Source organism: Ammodytes marinus, assembly GCF_949987685.1.
Source record: "Ammodytes marinus genome assembly, chromosome: 23".
NCBI classification, from domain to species: domain Eukaryota; kingdom Metazoa; phylum Chordata; class Actinopteri; order Uranoscopiformes; family Ammodytidae; genus Ammodytes; species Ammodytes marinus.
The window spans coordinates 20,390,943-20,407,220 of record NC_137227.1 but is presented as its reverse complement, the minus strand read 5'-3'; the positions used below and the strand labels follow the sequence as shown (position 1 = coordinate 20,407,220).

Here is a 16,278-nt window from a genome sequence, read left to right as displayed (position 1 = left end):
TATATACATATTCCTACTTGCCTACAACAAGCTGAACATAAGATTCTTTCTTCAGTCCTGGGATGAAGCATCTGTATTTTCCCTCATCGGATATTTTCACTTTGGAGAGTTTCAGTGAGATGTTTCCCTTCTCAAGTTCGTCAGGGAACATTGACGTTCTCCCTTGGTAGGACGGATGTTTTTTACTCTTCAGCTCCACCCCGTCACGCCACACAAAGACAAATCTGGGGTCCAGGTCGGGTCTCACCCACTCCAGAGTCATGTCAAGAGCATTCAGGGCAGGGTCCAAGTGACAAGGCAAAATGATGCCCTCACCAACTTGTGCCACGATTGGATTAGACGAACCAATCACCTGAGACTCACCTGTTAAAAAGAAACAGGTTTAGAAATGTCTTCAGTAAAAGGCAGAATTTACTTTTCTTTCAAAACAGCCATTCAGGAATGTTAGTGATGTGTGTAAATTACCTCTGCATGAGTGTATCACAGAGTAGAACACCAGAAAAGTGAAGGCACCAAACTTGAAGTTCTGGAACAGACTGTCCTTTACATGAAGCATTCTGGAGTTCTAGATGCAGGAATATGACAACAGGAAAAGTTCACAAGAATGATGCCAAAAACATAAGTTTTTCACACTAACATTCTGTCTGGGGTCTTAAGAAATTCTACTTTGTTTTCTTAAGATGATACTGATGATAGGAAGAACTGCAGATGCAATAATTGTACAAGAGGTGCTCCTGTATTTATTTGCATGATGAAAATTCAACCTGAGCTTGATGGCATAACTGCAAATCATCCACCAAAGTGAATTTGTATATTATTGTTATTTATTTTTATATTATTATTGTTATTATTATTATTATTATTATTATTATTATTATTATTATTATATATATAGTCTTTGTTATAGTTTTCACATAATATATAATTTAATCATAGGTTTGTCAAACATATATTATTTCAGTTGAAAATTGTGTCTTCAAGAAGGATGAAGTTAATTTTCTTTGCTTGCATAAAGAGGAAAAAAAACCCTGACAGTTTGCTGTAAATCTTGAACCTGCTCCTATGCGCTATCTGCTGGTCGTTGGGCTGAACTTCATGTACGTGTTGTTGCAGGCTAATAATTAAACTGTGATCACGGTTACAGTCAGTAAATACAAGTCTGACTTGATTTTGAGGGACGTTTTGACCTTCTTTTAATAAACTAACACAATTATACAAGTCTATACTCTCAAATACAATCATAGTTGTAACTATATATCTCTCCTTCACTGTGCACATGACGGTGAGTTTAGTTTCACTTTCATTTGGGACAGAAATAGCGTGACAAGTCTAAAAAGAACCTAAACAATTCAACTGAATAACCCGCAGGCAGTGGGGGTTTGAATACAGACTGATGAAAAACAATAAAAACATTTCCTGAAGGTTATTATCTCCTACTAACTATGATCTTATAAAACCTACACTTCTCTCCTCACATATACTGCACTGAAGGCCTACACAGAACGCACTTTATTTAAATAAAAGAACAACCTTTTATATGTTAAGTCCCTACCCAGAGTAAGATGCACAATTATACTAAAACAAAAGCCTACCTGTTTCTCAAACTGCCGTTGGCAATAAAGGGTCAACGTCTGAGTCGGTTAAAAAAGGGGGAGCGCGTGACTTGATTTATCGACAGCAGGTGACAGAGGTGGACTCAGCTCTGGAAAAACATTACAGACCTCGCTGAAAAAAACGCATCTGTACATTCATAATGAAAATACTTTAAATGACAATCATTTCATTTGGTACTTAGTGGAGATTTTTTCAGTGAAATTCATATTCTCTGAATAACTCGATAGGAATACAAATTGTTATTCCTGTCGAAATATTGTGTATGATTTAATGAATAAAGTTAAAATTAACATTTCCTTATTGGTTAGTGTGACATTCTGCCATCGAAGTTGAGCTCAGGTTTTTTCACGTTAGTCAGTAGTACACAATAGCCTCGTTTGAGAAGGAGCCGTCTTGCTCAGACCTGCGCAATTATGACAGCAAAAATGCTGTGCGTTTAGCAAGACGCGCGTCATAATTGCGCAGGTCTGAGCAAGACGGCTCCTTCTCAAACGAGGCTAGTGTGTCAGTAGTACAGTGTCAGTACTTTTCCAGTTGGCTCTTGAATGCAGCATCAACGTGACACATGACGCTCGAGCCAAAAAAGAAACTAAACTTTGTGAATGAAGTTCCAGTACCCGGCTGGCCTCTCAGCTGAGCGCTTCTCAAACATTTGCACCTCGAGGATTTTATCAGAAACTTTATTTTTCCCCCGTCAGAAACAAGAAATCCAACTTCAATGTTTTGGTGATGTTCCATCGTCTTTTCCTGATCGTCGCACTGCTGACTACCTGCACAGGTATGTGGGTTAGAATGTTTTTCTATTTTTCAATAGTGCATTTGCAGAATGTGTCAACAACAAGCGACTTTCATTTTTTTAATTGCTATATTTTAGTAATGGTTTGAATTTAATTTGAATCGGATTACTCTGTTTAAAAAAAAAAGTCAGTGAAGTGATTCGTTGCGATGTGGGCGTGTTATTGCACAATGGCTGCACGTATTTGCAATTAGGAGATTATGTTTAGTGATAGAATGTAAAATACCAGTTAAACTCACCCCGCGTTCCAAATCGCATACCTTTTATTTTTCCTACACTACATACTAAAGTACAGAAGAGTTTTAGGGCCACAGACAGGAGAGAGAAAAAAATCAGATAAGCCATTTTTTTTTATTATGTCGAGAAATGTCGAGAATAAAGACGAATACTCCAAAATGCTATTGGAATTAGTGGGGCCTCTATGTATTTTCAGCATACTGCAATTGACCTGCATGTATTGGGACATCCTAAATCTTTTTTCTGTCATTCTAAATAGTAGGGAAGCATGGGGATTGGAACGCAGGGTATGTTTAAGTAACATTTACTCAAATACTCTTATCTTACAGTAAAATAAACAAATATAAAATAATGAAAAATAAACTTCATAAAACTGTTGTTGTTGTTAATTATATTTAATTTGATATACTATTTTATTATAGATTCTTAATTAGTGAACTTGACTCGCATGAATTCATGCATTGATAGATGGTTTTAGTCTGTCCTGCATAGATTCAGTTTATTTGTATTTCTTTCCCACTACTGATGTATATTTAATGTGAGACCTTGAAATGAGTCAGACGTCAGTGATCAAAATAAGGAACTTACTGACGTCTTGGGAAATTTGGAGAAGTTTTGAAACATGTTTGACCAGATAAAATATTGCTTCACTTGCCAAAGCCAAAGTTATTGCAACACTATTATTGTTGTTACCATTATTGTCAGCAGTGTGTGAATTGAATTGATTTTGTGTCCTAAAAATGACCTTTTATCTTTATCTAATCAACTACTTTGAAAACTGACTTGTTTAATGGAATTCCAATGTAAAGACACATCACAGATTATTATATTATGAATTAAAGGCGGAGTTAGTGATTATGTAGAATACTTGTTGTCAAAAACATATTTTGACTAAATATGTCAGTATCTCCTAGTGTAACTACACAGCCTAGGCTCTTTTAAAGGGGCATGTTGCTAGTTACGGAGGGCCCCTTTTTGTTTACATATCCTTTGTTTACATGTGTGTTTACAGAGCCTAGGCTGTGTTTTAACACTGAATTTTCTCTCAGTGCAAACAAAGTATGGGCAGGTAGCAGATCATGTTTAAATATTAATTGATTTTGAGAAAAATGGGATTCTCCAGAATGTCTGACTCACCTTTAAAACAGACATAAAATCCATTTCTTTTTGCACTGCTACAGTTACTACTAATAGTTTTACTCTCACTTATTGATTCTGTGAGTAAGTTGATGACTTGACACTTTTCGTACCGCTCCTCTGCAAGCTGCCTTTCCTTACCCCAACACAGACCTGTAATCTCTGCTGCACCTGTCCCAGTTTGTGCATTATGTATTCAACTTAAGCCTGTATTTCTCCAGGCAATGTTTGGAAAAACCCCAAACATGATTAAGCAATACTTTCTGCTGTGTATGCACTTTCTTTCCAACCAAACAGGTTTTACGTTTTTGTATGCACAACAAATACAGGAGCAGTTGTTGGCAAGGAAATTCTTAAAGGGCCAGTGTTTAATATCGGTGTATTTTGGCATCAAAAAGCGGTGACATTCTAGATGTCAATGCTCCCTTGCTTACCCGTCATCAGTAGCCTGTTTGGAATATTAAAAACCCAGCAAGGATGCTTAAAAAAAAAGAATGGACCCTCCCATTTCTGACTGAACTTTTGACCGTAAGAGATTGTGTGTCATATTTTAAATGATTAACGACACGTTCACTCTTGTGAATTCACAGAGAAGAAAGAAAAACAAGGGTTTGGGCGATGTCTGAATAACATGATCAAATCTAAAGGTGTTGAAGGAGGGGGTGTGTTGTGAAATTAAAGATCAACAGTAGCATGATTCATTCTGAATATTTGTGTGGGTGTGGCAGCTAAATGTGTTACATTCCTGGCCTGATATGAGCTAACATAGAGTTGAGTGCACGTATTTGTGGTGTGATCAGTTCAACTTATAGAGTATTTTATTAAATTATCTTTTGAAAAGACGGGCTTTATCAGACCCGCTCCACCGACATGCTTATGCTTTGTCCCACAAGCCCGGTCTGTCTGAGTTGGGAAATACAGCTTTTAGCTTTTAGCCTCAGTGCCCCTGACTCCTGGAACAACTTACAGCAACAAATTAAAATGAATAACATCATATCCTTTAACCAATTTAAACATCTTGAATCTGCCAAACTCTACCTATAACTGTTTTAATTAGGCTATATTGTACTTACCAATTTCATTCTATTTCTAGCCACTCTACACCTCTGTCTAAAATCTTTCTCTTTACCAGCTTGTTGTGTATTTGTATTGTTTGTATTGTTGTTTTTGTTTCTCGATATCATTGTAAATGAGGGACACCCCTCAATGATAACTCGAGTATAAATAAAGGTTAAATAGATAAAATAAATAATATATATGTCTTGTGTTGTCTTGATAGTTCTTGGAGTATCCTCGCTGCATGCTCCATCCGAGAAGGTCCAGGCCTTTGCAGGTGATCACGTCATCTTGCCCTGCAGTTTCAACATCACTGCCGGCGATGACTTTCCTACCGTGGAGTGGTCTAAGCGGGGTCTGAAGCCAGAAAACATTGTGTACCTGCAGCGAGATGGCTTTGAGATTCACGCCATGAAGAACCCGGCCTTCGAGTACCGGACCAGCCTCATCCAGAGAGAACTTCAAAACGGAAACATCTCGTTGAGGATTTCCAGTGTGCAGCTCTTGGACGCTGGTTTCTACCAATGCATGAGGCTCTGGAGCAAGGCCAGGCGTGACATCACAACAGTGGAGCTTGTTGTGGGTGAGTACGTGCGAGTTGATGTGAATGGAGTGTGACAGAAGCAAGTGACTGACAACCATTCCGCTGGCACCTTTCCAATTTGGTCAAGTGTGGTTACACCTAGTGCAATCACACGCATGTTGTTGCAAACTTCCGGTCTGTTTCATGTTATGAATGAAATACTTCTCTCTGTTAAACCTTTTCAATCAGAGCCAAGATAAAATGGTTAAAGCTATAGTGCGTATTTTTTAATTTTATTGAATGCAGGTTACGTTGGAGCCATTGCCAAACGAGTTGATACAAAGTTGATGAGGCCTATCAGATCCACAAAACTTTCTCTGTATTTCTCAGTATGGCAGCGTTTACAAACTGGTGTTTCAATTGATTCTATTGCTATGAAAGAACCTGGACGTACAGCAGAAAAATGGAATTACTCAGAATTCCTCATGGGTGTGACAGAAGTAACTCTCTTTTAGCTTTAATTTACGTCTTGTCCTCATTAATATTTAATAACCTCTTCCAGGAGTGTTCGACGAAACATTCAAAGGTGTAATTCTTGTTTTGATAGGTGCAGTTTCTGAGCCGAAACTCTCCGTAATCTCAGCTGAGAGTGGAGGCGTGACTGTGCAGTGTGTGGCCGAGTGCTGGCTGCCGCTGCCTGAGATCCAGTTTCTGGACGACCACGGAAACAACATCACTGCCAAAGAGCAAAGAAGTGATCGAGATGCAAGGGGATGTTACACAGTGGAACGAAGAGTGACTCTCCAGGGGGCTACCAAAAGGTTCCGGTTCAAATGAATTAAATTCAAATTCAAACAACTTTATTAGTACGGCTAGGGGCAATTGGTTATAAGCAGCAGGAGGTCTTGTACACAAAACACACAAGAAAAACCAACAGATAAACCAAGGAGCTTAGATGAGTAAATAAAGTATGTAGTGTTACAGCAATAAACTCGAAATAAGATTCCAAAGTGGTGTTCACTTTCATTTGTTCTACAAAAGAGTTTTTTTTTTTTAGTTTGCGTCTTCTAAGTCTAAAGGAAGTTGTGTCTGTGTCTGTGTGTGTCTGTTCATTGAGTTTCTCTCCAACCGTTCATCTTCCCACTTGGTGGATGTGTTGATGAGGACCAAAGGGAGTGGGAGTTGAAGTTGTCTACCGTTGCGTCAAGAATAGACAAACATCAAAATCCATGTGTTGACATGGGCTTTCACTTTACTATTACCTTAAAGTCCTGAGCAAAAAACATGAAATTACAAACATCACTGCTTTAAAGAGTGTGATGTCACTGATGATGCTATTCAACGTTTGCTCCAGTAATCTTAATTGTTTTTCTTTCATTGTGTACCACCAATGTGAGTTGAGAAATAAGTCTTATAGATGAAAAACAATATGAAAAAAGGCTTAATTTCATTGCATACAATGTGACCCATTACAAGAATGTTTCCCATATTTAAATATATAATAATAGTGTGAATTGTATGAGTGATAATGTCATTTCTTCTCAGGATTACATGCAGAGTTCACCAGTCTGAGATCAACCAAACCAAGGAGACAGACATCCTCATACCAGGTATAATGCAGCCTCTACTTAATGATCCTCCAAACATTCACAATATAGTTTGCTATAGTACAGCTTCAGCACCATACTTGTCCTATTTGTCCATATTTGTAATGTCTTTGAATGTAATTTGTGTCATGTAATGATAATGAAGTGATGTTGACTTATTTTGGTTATTATAGTGTGTTGTAATACATGCCGAAATAACTACAAACAAACATTTGACTGCTGAATTCTCCTGCTATATGTAGGAACCATCCTTTTAAAATCCGTAAAACTCCACATACTGCTCTATCCATATATATCCTGTAGGGACGGAGACTCCAATCACCTTAGTTTGCAAACATCTTCTGATACCATCCTTAGAACAAATGGTGTCTCCTTGCGGGGAACATAATGTTTCAATATATCAAATAATTCACTTATTTTCATTGTTATTTCAGGAGGAAAGTCCAGCGGCAGGAGGTCCTGCTTTCCAACTGCTAGGGTGGCTGTTCCAGGGGCTGCTGTACTTCTGTTTTGTGTAGTAGTAGTAGTTTTCTTCTCATGCAAGAAATGTGGCAAATCCGGTAAGTCACTCTATTTGGAATTGGACCTCACTTCTCCATTAGAAAAAGCAGTAAGAGTACATCTAGTGCATGCCCAGTTAAAGTTAAATTGACATTACACAGCTGAGTGCTTTCTTTCTGCTACCTTTGAGAGTAAATTGCAGTAATGTAAAAGTCCCACAAGATGGCAGACAAGCTCCACTGATCAGTGTAATGTCATTGTGTCTCACCTAAGAATAGCAAGAGAAAAACTCTGTCTCTATGATTGAAGAATAGGAAAGACGTGATCTGAATGAATTATTCTCGAAATATAAACAGAAAACCAGGACCTTCTCACCCTCTATCCAGGCTGTTTTCACCAGGCTACAGTTTTTGGTCTTCCCCCTAAAAAAACAGGAACACATCTGAATGGTCAATTATAATAATCCCTCAAACACTTCTTACATTTTGTATTTGTGTGTTCACACAGCCGGGATACAAAAAATGCCACTTGACAGACAGCCATCAGATCAAAGTACAGTGAGTTGTACCTCTGAAAATCAACCGATTCTGGGTGGTGTCGTGGCTCAAAATGAGAAGCTAAGAAAAGAAGTGGTCGAACTCGGATCTAAGGTAAGTTTTCTTCTTCTCAGCCCTTTTCGAACAGGTAAAGCAAGTGTTTGACAGTTAATTCTTTTTAATTTGTGGTTTTCATTGTATGTAAACATTACTTGATTGTAACTGTCCAATTGTTTTCATTTATTTTATAGTTTATTATTGCTTTTTTTTTCTCTTTTTTTTTACTTACTCGAAATTAAAACATTTTCAATTCAATTTCAATTTCAATTCAACTCCAAGGTTCTTGAGAGAGAAAAGACCATTCTCCAGCTACAGAACGGCACAGAGTCTAAGCTAAGTCCTGTTGTTAGCCAGCTTGACCAGCCCACGATGGTCCACAGGCCCTCCAACCCTCCAAAAGCTCCCAACATCCCCAAGGAACAACGCCGAAAACCTCCAGCGATCTCACGACAGAACAGTTTGGAATCAGCCAAGCGCCCAAGCCAGAGTCGTGGAAGTCGTGTCCACAGCTGCCCAGATGTGTTGGACTTCACTCCAGAATTGTCCAGTTCTTCTACAGCCAGGACTTCAAAGAAAAAGCTGTTTGGTCGTTCATTAAGTGACGCTTGTGCTCAGTCGGGTCCGAGCGTTCCCAAGGATCAGAGACGACGTAGTTCCCCAGTGTTTCCATCTTCTACCCAAATGAATAACCCCTTCTCCACCCTGGAAGGTCTGTCAGAAGAGTCAGAGCAGTTAATATCATTTAACAGCCCAAAGCTTAACGCAAAGCAGTCAAAGATTAGGTCTTGAACTTCACCAAACTGCAGCAAGAATAAAACCAAAACTATCTGTGTGGCCAGATAACGCTAGAAGGAATTTGAAGAAGATTTGAGTGAATTGACGTGTTAAAACCTTCGTAAACCGTTGTTCATTTTAGTTTCTAAGCTTTTGAGGTGCTAGTCAGTAGACTTTCCAATACCCACACTTCTTCCATGCTATTAAATATGACAGATATTTAGTTTGTCCCAATACATTATTTCAGATGTAGTTTGATTTCCGACTACATACCGTCATATTTTGCTGTGTTCAATCCAGAATGATTTGTGGCTGTTCAACCCACAATTCAAACATAGTTCAAGGAGCAATGATATGATGAAATAGTACGTTCCAATTAAAATAAATTTGCACGCAAAGTAAACACTTTTTATGGTTATGGTTTAAGGTAATCCTCAAGTGTTATGCAGTTTTCATTGTTTAACCTGGTGAAGTGTGAAGCAAAAAAAAGTATTTTGATATCGTAATGTTTAACACTAAGATGTTTTGTCTGGGGTTGTATAGAAGGGCTGCTATATTTAAAATGACTTGTCCTTTAGTATAGTATTGATCATTTATTTCATACTAATACTTAATTGTTGTATAAATTGTGTACATAGGGATGACATATTGTATATATTTTGTATACGTTTTTCTTTTAAATGTGCGCTACACTCCAAAATTAAATAAAGCACCGTCTTTGTTGAATGTGAAAAATCTGGAAAATTTTGTTTTTTACAATTTAAAAATGTCAATTATCCTAAAGTAGATCGCTCAATTAATCACACAATCTTTGAAGTTCACATTCATCTCAGGCTGGATACAATATGATTGTGGCCAAAACAACAACAACAAAAAAACAATTTCAATTCAGCTGAATGTGTTAAACTGTGTGACAGATTAAATGTCTGAAGCAGCGACCATGACACCTAACAGAGGGTGGAGTTTATTGGAGAGGAAGTGCAGAGATCTCTCTGTGTGTGTGTGTGTGTGTGTGTGTGTGTGTGTGTGTGTGTGTGTGTGTGTGTGTGTGTGTGTGTGTGTGTGTGTGTGTGTGTGTGTGTGTGTGTGTGTGTGTGTGTGTGTGTGTGTGTGTGTGTGTGTGTGTGTGTGTGTGTGTGTGTGTGTGTGTGTGTGTGTGTGTGTGTGTGTGTGTGTGTGTGTGTCTCTCCGTGTGGCTGTTTGTCCGTCAGTCTGTTGTGGGACAGGATGGAGTTGACACCGTTCTGCCTGATGCTCAGTGAGTATACAAAGTCTCACCTCACTTTCCTGTGTGAAAAAATTATCTCTCCTAGTCTCATAACGTGCGACTGACAAGTGTTTTGGTGTGTTCACTTCTTATAATTCAAAAATGACTTATTACATCCTATTTGTTTCCTTTCTTTTTGTAACTTATTCGAAGTACACACATTTTCAATTCAAAGACCAGTATTCCTTTTCGTACCTCAACATGTTTAGCCTGCATCCTCCTTTAGAATCGTCAGTGTTTTTTTTTGTTGTGACATGTCATTTCAGACGATTTTACTCCGGATTATACAAATCTTTTCAAATGTCTCAGCTTAATTCTTTCTCTCTAACTCCCCGCTGTGCAGCCTGCCTTCGAGTCATCCCTGACCGGTCTCAGTTCTTCAGATATGACTCTGTCTCCCTGAGCTGTGAGGAGAAGTCCAACTCTACTTCCGCGTGGAAGGTGAAGAGGGAAACGTCGGATGGTGGGGTCACACCTTGCTCCAACAGCTGGGGCTCCACTACCTGCGTCATCACAAACACTTACCCATCGGACAGCGGTCTGTACTGGTGTGAGTCTGAGGCCGGGGACAGGAGCAATGCTGTCAACATCACCATCACTGGTAGGTCAGAATCCATGTCTAATATGATTCAGCCTTGAAGATTTTGAGTTATTCAATTAAAGCTGGGGTGGAGGATTTGGGGAGAAAATAGCAGTTGGGATAGAGATTCGAATCCAAATACCTCAACCGCTCCACTTGTTCTCTTTGGTCCCTCCCCTATGGTCCCTCCCTGACACGCTCTCTACACCAACAAAGTCGTGCCAAAGTGAATGGACAGTCCCAACAGCCAATAAGAATAGAGAATCGGTCAAAGTGTATAGCTCATGTTAACTTTGACCAATCAGAAATCATACACCGCAGCTTTAATTAATTACCTCATCTAATTATGATTTGCTTGTTTGAATTTATTAACTTTGTTTGAATGAATGTAATTTTCCGCAAATTGTATTAACACTCTTCGTCTTGGTGAGAAGAACTTTGTTTTAATGAATTTCTTGCAGTTTTTACTTTGATTTATATTCAGTATCTTTAATCTGCTCTGTAAAACACTTTGTAACTTTAATTTGAAAAGTGCCATTTATTTTTTAAAGTTTATTTCTTTTTTATATTCTTATTTATGTATACAGAATAGAAACTGTAAATATCCTTCAATAAAGTATTTAAAAAAAATGTAAAAATATAATCCAGGTCAGACGAGGTTTAGAGTGAGTTGTTGTAGTTCTGATGAGTTTGTTTCCATCCTACAGATCGTGCTGTGTTGCTTGAAAGCCCTGCGCTCCCCGTGTCAGAGGGAGACCCTGTTACTCTGCGATGCAAAGCCCAGACCAACTCCTCCGACCAGGTCTTTCATTTCAGTAAAGATGGCGGCTCCATCTCCATCGGCAGCAGCTCGGCGGGAGAGATGACCATCCACAGGGTTTCCAAATCGGACGAGGGATTCTACAGGTGCAGCGTCTCTGGAGGAGGAGAGTCAGTCGGCAGCTGGCTGGCTGTGGAGGGTGAGAACATGTCTAGAGTGCCTTCCTTTGCAGCCTTCCTGGCCTCATTCTGTCATCTCTTGGCCCTTTCACACCGCCGAAAAATCGGAGCTAGTTCCAAGCTAGTTCGGAGCTAGAGCCAGTGTTTTGGCTCTAGCTCCGATGTAGCTGGCTCTGGTCGGTGTGAAACCAACCGGTTCATAACTGGGATAAGGCTGTAACCAGTTTTGAACTGACCCCAGCACCAGCCGGAACTGGCTCATGGTTCTTTTTGGTGTGAAAGGGGTATCTGTGTTCTCGTGTTTTGCAGCTACTTGTTCTTCTTTCAATCAGTTCAACGCAAACTGTTTTTGAGCCATACCTTTTCCAACCACTTAGAATAAGTATGTCAAATATATACATATAGTCTTGCAGAAACAGGGAAACTGAAAATTCAAGGCCAGATGCATTAATTTACTTTTAACCATTTTTTAGGATGCTGCATGTTATTATTCGTCCAACAGCACCAGCCCCAGTGATTAAGGGGCGAATTCACACCTACCTTGTTTGGCCTCTCTGGGTGTATGTGGTCTCAACTTTAACACTAGCACTAGCATTAACTGGGAGAAGGGGGGGGGGGGTGTAAACAGTGATAAGATGACGTGGCTCCCTAACCCATGGAAAAGCGTGGTAAATGGTAAATGGACTTATATAGTGCTTTATCTCCGTTTTTCACAGACTCAAAGCGCTTTATATTGTTTTTGTACACATTCACCCAATCACACACACATTCATACACCGATAGCAGCAGCTACCACGCAGGGTAGGCTTAGCACTAAGGGTGCTAAGCTAACTAAGCTAACTATCGGGAGCAATTCGGGGTTCAGTGTCTTGCCCAGGGACACTTCGACATGTGGCGGGGAGACGGGGGATCAAACCTCCGACCCTGCACACCAGAGGCGAACTCCCTACCCACTTCGCCACTGCCACCCCAAAAAGGCGTGCAAAAAGGTTCTTAAAAAGGTTATTCGCAAGTTTCTGCACCAGCCCAACACTTGAACCTTGACCACTTTGGTGAAAAGGGGGTTTATCTGTCCATGTCTCCAGCCCCTTGTCTACATCTCTCAGGTCATGTACTTTCGCCTAAATTCCCAGACCTGCAATTCTCAAACCGTCCACCAGGTGCATTCAGACCCTTTTCCACTAGAGTTCCTCATTCACGTCTTTCCTCTTTCAGCCCTGCAGTCACATGACATTCTGTTTGTTCACCTGCCTGCCGTCTAACTTCCCTAATCAGCCATTTAACTCAAATGCCATCTATATATATATATATATATATAAACTGATCCTTTGTTCCTGTTCTAACTCATTGTAGATGCTATCTGAACCTGGACTTGCCCAGTTGTTTACCTGTCTGCCTGTAACGCTGCATACCAGACAATTCAGCAGTGATGCATGTTAAAGGTCTAGTTTCTGATTTCAAACCTCCGAGGCCAGACACACTAAAAAAGCTTGGTCAATCCAAGGAGCTGGAATATGTACATGTATAAGGAAACGGTCATCAAATCAGTTTTATTTGTATAACCAAATCACAAATAGACATTAGCCTCAGTGGGCTTCACATGTCATACAGTATGACACCCTCTGACTTTATCTATCTATCTATCTATCTATCCATCTATCCATCTATCCATCCATCCATCCACCCATCTATCTATGACACCTTCTGCCCTTAGACCCTGAGAAAAAACTCACAGTAAAAAAACCTTTATCGGGATTAAAATGACTAATAATGACATGTTAGTTTATTTCATTGGTCCATTTTTATTTTGTCACAGTGGATAAAAAAGTTAATTTATCTTCACAGCTTCTCTTCAACCTTCAACGTCAGCTCCGTCTACTCCGGCCGCTCCCTCCAGTTCAGCTAATGTCTCCAGAATCATTTGTCATGTGGTGGTGGGGACTCCTTACCTGCTGTCCACCATCTTACTGGGGCTCATTTACAGAGACAGGAAGAGAGGTTAGTACATACACTCCACTCATTAATTCAGACTTCGAGATAAGGCTTGCTGAATCAGTGACTTCGGTAACACTTTACAATAAGGGTTCATTAATTAACTGTTAGTAAATGCTTAATTAAGGCAGAATAAGCATTTACTAAGCATTACCCAACTGTAAATACATGCTTAGTAAATGCTTAATAAACAAACTAAGCATTACCTAACTGTTATGCTTAGTTTATGCTTAACAAAGCATTAGTTAACGAAGCATTAACTAACTGTTAATAGCTTAGCATTAACTGCACATTAACTTACCATTAATAACATAAACTTAGCATTAACTAATAGTTTATTAATGTACCCTTATTGTAAAGTGTAACCGTGACTTCTTTTAAATCACTTCTTAAATATTTGTTTTCATATATTTGCTTTTATGTGATGCCGTCTTTTCATCTTCTTTCTCTTTGTCTTTTTACCCAATCACCTGTTCATTTAATTTAGTTTATTGAATCGTGAATTTGATAGTAATAAGTTATATATCATTTAAAAAGACAGCTACTGATCTTTATCTCTTTCTTCTCACAGCAGGTCGGACGGTTGCTGAGAGAAGAGGCAGCAACGATGTCATCATGGAGATAGTTGTGTAGTCTTACAGATGGGTTTAAAAGTTACATTGGAATATTGAATTTATTTTCCATTATAGCTCCAATTTTGCCACCAGCATTGAGTTAAAACCAAATTATGCCCTTAAAAAATACAGTTGCAGTCTCCAATGAAACCATAACGATATCATATATTTGTTCGACCTTTGCACCTATGACAACATCACTTAAAATCAGCCATTTTTTAACGTGGGCAAATGCTCGTATGCTTCGTATTCCTCCATCAGGTAAAATAAAGCAAATAAGAGGATTCAGTTTATTATTTGAAACATTTATTTACAATTTACTGTTTTTTTCACATTTCCCTATTGTGACGTTGCAGTTGGACCTATAATCACTGCCAGTATAGCCGTTGATTGTAACTGAGACAAACTAAACGGTATAGTTGTTTTAGTTCTTGTGTGAAAGGATGCTGTTGGGAGTGAAATGGAAGTAAAGGGGACATTAGTGTGTTAAGAGACAGTTTTGTGGTTTTGACGTGTTTTTTTTTTTTTCGTGTAAGGTCCAAACAGATTATTTGTCTGTTTTCCATTTGACATTTCAACTCTGTCCAGAATGTATTCAAAAAACTGGAAACTACTCAACAACAGGAATGTGTTATTTCACTGGATATTGAGGGATTTGCACTAGCACCGCACGCTGTAAATTTGATTGCCTTTGATTTTTTTTTATCACAGTCCTATTCTTCTAAAACATTAATGTAACTTTGAACTACAAACAGGAAAAGCTCAGTTTTTGTCAGTGATAGACAGAATCAGCTTTTTCTGCCTGTGTGGGTCGGTCGTGGTGAAACCAGGTGACTTCATTCTCAGAAGTGGAAACAAAGAGGACATTGTGCTACTTTACAAACCACAGGCCAACATTGCTCCCCTTATCTGCATCAAAAACAGTACACATTTAAACAGAAAAGTTCGTAAAATGGCAGAATTTTCTTTAAAACAAGTGTACATCGATACAATAACAAAATAATTCTAAGTGCTTGTCCGATTAGCGGTAAATATTAGTTTTTAGTTCAGGATTAAGTAAAGGATTAATTGACCTACATTTTGCAGTGATTGGAAATGTATGGTTTGGTATCTTAAAGGTTAAATCAACTGTGTCGGTAACTTTCTTGGTAAAAACCTTTGTTATTACAAAGCAGTGCTGTGTAAATAGGACATGAAGGAACATTGTTAGGACCAGATTAGAAAGCCTCAATGCAAAATTAATGTCAACTAAAATTGATTTTTGTATTGTTATACTATTGCCGTCAATGGTAAAATGAATAAAATGTCTGGGATGACTACCTGGTTTTAACCCAGATCATTCTTGCTGAAAATAAATGTGGTGTTAATGCACAGCCTACTGCTATGTTAACAAGTATGTAAACAAAGGGGGCTCACCGTAGCTAGCAACACAGAGGCTAGGCTGTGCATTAACACCAGATTTATTTTCAGCTTTAAATGTGCATTCAAGGTATCTGTGACAATAAGAGTGTGTGTGTTTATCCCCCTATTTAAAATGACAAATCTTTGGATGGAAAACCAGTAAAGCAAGTGCTGCCCATAGCCACACACACTTTCAGACGTTTGGCCCCTTTACCTGAAGAATAAATGTCATTTTCTCTAGTGCCACTAAAATGTCTATTTCAGGTGTCAAAGAAGCCATGGAGAAAGAAAGTTCATGCTGCCAACCCTGCTTTTAAGGCCGTGCCAAAATGTTACTACTATTTAACTATCTATTTATTCTTAGTCATGTTTTGTCATTGTTGCAATGTCTGCTCTACATGCCTTACCTTTAATTACCCCCAGGGGATAAATAAAGTGATCTTGAATCTACCAGCCTGAAAACCACTCCCCTTAAAGAGAATTTGCACAAGCCAACTAGAAGTCTGCTACATGCTTAATTATGTCACAACACACTTGCTATAATAGTAAAGTTACTAGCAAAGCAAAGGGATATAGCGCCACCTTGTGTGTAATGTGTTCAGTAGTCTACAGATCATCGATGTACAGGTAGGCCTACAGCAAGG

The 16,278-nt window shown here is 38.9% G+C and overlaps 3 protein-coding genes across 3 annotated transcripts; 2 read left to right on the top strand and 1 right to left on the bottom strand.

Moving 5' to 3' along the window:
- Positions 1-13: 13 nt before the first annotated feature.
- On the bottom strand, positions 14-1,624 carry LOC307269010 (myelin-oligodendrocyte glycoprotein-like; the record flags this gene model as incomplete). The annotated part of the gene is made up of 3 exons (XM_080051833.1): positions 1,593-1,624; positions 466-565; positions 14-363 (listed from the first exon to the last, which is right to left on the bottom strand). The coding sequence occupies exons 2-3, from the start codon at positions 554-556 to the stop codon at positions 14-16; spliced, it is 441 nt and encodes a 146-aa protein (XP_079907959.1). The 5' UTR covers positions 557-565; positions 1,593-1,624.
- Positions 1,625-2,195: 571 nt separating this feature from the next.
- Positions 2,196-9,561, top strand: LOC307269295 (butyrophilin subfamily 2 member A1-like). Its single transcript, XM_080052223.1, has 7 exons — positions 2,196-2,392; positions 5,064-5,423; positions 5,971-6,184; positions 6,909-6,973; positions 7,405-7,530; positions 7,979-8,121; positions 8,347-9,561. Exons 1-7 carry the CDS (start codon positions 2,344-2,346, stop codon positions 8,854-8,856), a joined length of 1,467 nt encoding a protein of 488 aa, XP_079908349.1. The 5' UTR covers positions 2,196-2,343; the 3' UTR covers positions 8,857-9,561.
- A 1,988-nt stretch (positions 9,562-11,549) lies between these two features.
- Positions 11,550-14,362, top strand: LOC307269140 (uncharacterized protein). Its single transcript, XM_080051980.1, has 3 exons — positions 11,550-11,647; positions 13,473-13,625; positions 14,191-14,362. Exons 1-3 carry the CDS (start codon positions 11,551-11,553, stop codon positions 14,250-14,252), a joined length of 312 nt encoding a protein of 103 aa, XP_079908106.1. The 5' UTR covers position 11,550; the 3' UTR covers positions 14,253-14,362.
- Positions 14,363-16,278: the final 1,916 nt, after the last annotated feature.